Raw genomic sequence first — 3,612 nt, 5'->3', positions numbered from 1 at the left:
GGGGGGGGGAGTGGTACTCTGTGGGGAGGCAGAGCCCACCTCCTCCCCACCATTATCTGTGATGAACTCATAATGAGTCAAATGATTGACAGCCTGATCAGTGTACTGCTGTCAGAAAACTCAACTCTTCTACAGGTTGCTGCATGTTGTTCTGTGCCTTCCTTAGCAAGTCTGTCGTGTGACTAATTTCTCTTTTTAGGTGGAGTTCACAAATGTAGACCAAGCATACGAATTTACAGAAACCTGAAAGTCCAACTATATGCAAATGTTTGAAGCTTTGGAGTGGGAGGAATTGTTAAACCTCTGCCAGATTTTTATTGATGTTTCTATCCCCACTGGAGAGATTTAAGCTCCTCGTACACTGGTTGAATTTTGGCCGAGTCATGCTGTCTTGGCTGAAAATCGACCGGGGTGTGACCCCCCGCAAGATCCCCCCACCCCAAGCTGGTCCAAACATTTTTGGCTGAACAGTCCCTGCAGCCAACATGTTCCTTCTGTTGAGGGGATAGGAACACCAATGGATCAAATTTCAACCGATTTATGCTGAATTGGCCGAAATTGGCTTGGTGTGTACCCAGCTTTACCACCAGCCTGTGTCCTAGAAAGAGAAAAAAACAACCTCCCCAATGGAAACAGACAATGACATTTTGACAGATTTGTAACCCATCCCCTTTGATTTTAAGGTATATTTATATGATTTGTATCTTTGTTGGAGCAATGCATAATTAAAGTCCTCCTTATGTTTTCCCACTCTTTGGAAACCAAACAAATATGTTTTGCCTTACAAAATCTGGTGAACTTACATGGCTCTGCGATGTGTTTGTGACACCCCAAACTGTAGTAACCACTGAAAGAGATCCTGGGGGCTGACTTGCGTTCTGTTGCCAAGAGACAGAGTCATAAGGGAAAGATCCATCACTGTGAAGTAAGAAAATAAAAGTGAAGTACAATGTGTCCAACATGGGCCAACCATTCTTAAATGCATGTAGTCGGGTCATCAACTTTTTAGTTTTCATGTGTAGAAAATAACTAATGTATTAAGATGTAAACTTACCTGTGGGACAGGGATGGTTTCATAGAGGTCAAAGAATTCATGGGGGGCTGCATGGGGAGTTTCCCTGGGGGGTCGCTTTGTCTGCTCTTCTGGTGACGTAGAAGGAGAAGCCTTCCCAGCTCTTCACACCACGAAGAAAGGAGGGCTGCAAAAGGGGACAGTAGTTCTGTAAGTCACTGAAATATTGTATTCAAAAAATTAAACAGCACATAACAGCCTCCTATATTAACATTCTTTGAGCCCTACACCAAGGTAAACAATGCTGTAATAACTGCACCGTAGACTTAACAAAATGAAACTTTGGGGAGATGATGTACACAGCAGCAAGGCACAATACTTCCACCATTTCCATATTTTGTGCATAACAGAAAAAGTCAAAGCTTAACCATATTTCCTTCTGGTCGAGTGCAGTTGTGATAATGCTGCTACCGCAGCACTATCTGGCATCCCGCAGATTTACAGCAAACAGTGCATTGTGTCATCCATCTAGTTGCGTTTAAAAATAAGCAATGCAGGCGGGGAATAAAGGGATGGAGAGAGGCTAAGGCTCAGCTTGATACATGTGGCTCTGACACGTACAGACAAAAAACAGACGGCTAACAGGACCATAGCAGACACTGGGGAGCGCACGCCTCCGTAGTGTCACACTTGCTGCCTCTTCCCTGCAGGCTGAAAGGCAGCAGCACGGCGTACACAGTAACAATGACAATGATGTAGTCTAACAGAAGGGGAGTGGCGAACATTGCTACAGAGCAGATATAGAGATCATACTACAGATGTCAATCGCCACCGGCTGCAATTTAAAGCCTATGCCTGTATTCCGCACTACTCTTTCACTGCTAGCAGTAGGTTTTGTGCCATCATGTAAGCAACTAGGGAAAATACCACAAGCTGAGAAAAAAAGGGAATATGCATCTGTCTAGCTATATATACATATATATTTATTAACGTGCACTTTTTATTTATAACGCTCACAGCTAATCTTCATTATCATAAAATGCACATTATAGATATATATATATATATAAATAAGAAATTCAGAAATTCAGCAAAGAATGATGCAGAGTACTAGAAATGGTTGCATGCCTTAACCTTAAGAGATTATGGATTTACTCCAGAAGCACATCACAAACAATCCACTAGAGGGCGCAGTGTCATAGGGTTAAAGACCACTTGTTGTGTGTACTTTGCACACACACCTAGCTTAGGCATATACCGTACGTGCATTTTACTTTTTCCAATCTCTTACAAAGTGAGCCCCTGTGGCTACAATGGTCATGGATCTGCTTTGCCCTGGGCACACAAACAGATTTGTAGCAGTTAAGAAATGACATAGGTAATAAACATTATGGAGTGCAGACAAATGGTGTTAACACAGCTCCAACCGTTCTATTTCCAAACAAAAAGAAAACAATACATAATAGCAGATATCACTGCCAATCACCCAGGAAAACAACTAAAATGGCAACAAAAACATCAGAAAAACTGCTCTGAAGTAAACATTATTTATTAGCAATCAAAGTGGAATGCACACGGTGCCCTTTACTGAGGACAATCTGTTGCAGCAATCGGCTTCATGCATGCAAGTATATTAAAATCCTCCCATCTATGCTGGATCTCTCGGGCAGAAGCAGGCAGAAAAAAAAAGCGTTTTGGCGTGCAACTACTCGCATACAGCGTTTTGAGGTGTGTGTGTGTGCATTGACGTATATTAGCTGTTATCTATTCCAGCCACTAGCATGAAACTTCCACACATATGCATGTATTTATGTGGATATGTGCATACATTTTGCCAGTAAGCTCCTCTCCAAATAAAGGTTTGGGGTTTTGAACGCTGCTCTAAAATACGCATCCAAACACCATAATGTGCATGGACACATTGGCTGAAATTAGAGCTGTGTTCAAACACATAAAACAACAACGTCTCATAGAGTGTATTTTTTCTGCCCCTGAGTCCAAGCTTCAGGGGACACCATTCAAATGTGTCAACTGTGTGAACTCTCATTGCAGGGTGTGGTGGTCGGGTTGTGTTAATATTGGCAGCTGCAGAAGTGAAATGTGACAGCACGTAGAAAGGAGACAAAAAGTCGAATAGGAATGGATGTATATGCTCTGTCACCAAATAGTCCTAATACAAGTATACAAAAAGGGCTAACAATGCATATTGCTATGTTCTTGGCTGCACCTAGATGATCAGTGATCTTCACTGAATTGTGGTTTATATTCCTGCATCTACAAACATTCCTGTAACAGATGTGATTATGTATGGCATTTAAAACATATAAAAGTTGTTTCTTCATGAATAGAGATAATTGGAAAAAAACTGCTTTTAATGAGTTGCAGAGCCTGGAAATACATCAGAGGCTGTCACACTGTACATTATGAACTGTCAAAGCATACATGTATTAAGTTAAATATAAAAGAAAGCCTTGTACTCCATCTCTTGGTTATACATGGGATTGCTTACAGCTGGTAATTAGCATGTCAGGAATGAGTTAAAGCTGCTTAGTACAAGCGAAAGAAGGGGGGGGGGGGGGGGGGGGGCCACCCTCCCACCC

At 42.0% G+C, this 3,612-nt stretch overlaps 1 protein-coding gene across 4 annotated transcripts in view; it reads right to left on the bottom strand.

Moving 5' to 3' along the window:
- Positions 1 to 3,612, bottom strand: part of ZMIZ1 (zinc finger MIZ-type containing 1) — a 239,931-nt gene that overhangs the window by 25,099 nt on the left and 211,220 nt on the right. For all 4 annotated transcript variants that reach the window (XM_018567827.1, XM_018567831.1, XM_018567828.1 and 1 more), the window contains 2 exons: positions 1,055 to 1,199; positions 804 to 918 (listed from right to left, as the gene is read on the bottom strand). In XM_018567827.1, coding sequence (XP_018423329.1) covers positions 804 to 918; positions 1,055 to 1,199 — 260 coding nt within the window. The remainder of the gene's footprint in view (positions 1 to 803; positions 919 to 1,054; positions 1,200 to 3,612) is intronic.

The sequence above is a fragment of the Nanorana parkeri genome, unplaced genomic scaffold (assembly GCF_000935625.1).
Source record: "Nanorana parkeri isolate BGI_ZX_2015 unplaced genomic scaffold, ASM93562v1 scaffold1100, whole genome shotgun sequence".
Lineage (NCBI taxonomy): Eukaryota > Metazoa > Chordata > Amphibia > Anura > Dicroglossidae > Nanorana > Nanorana parkeri.
This window is presented reverse-complemented; position numbering and strand designations above follow the sequence as displayed.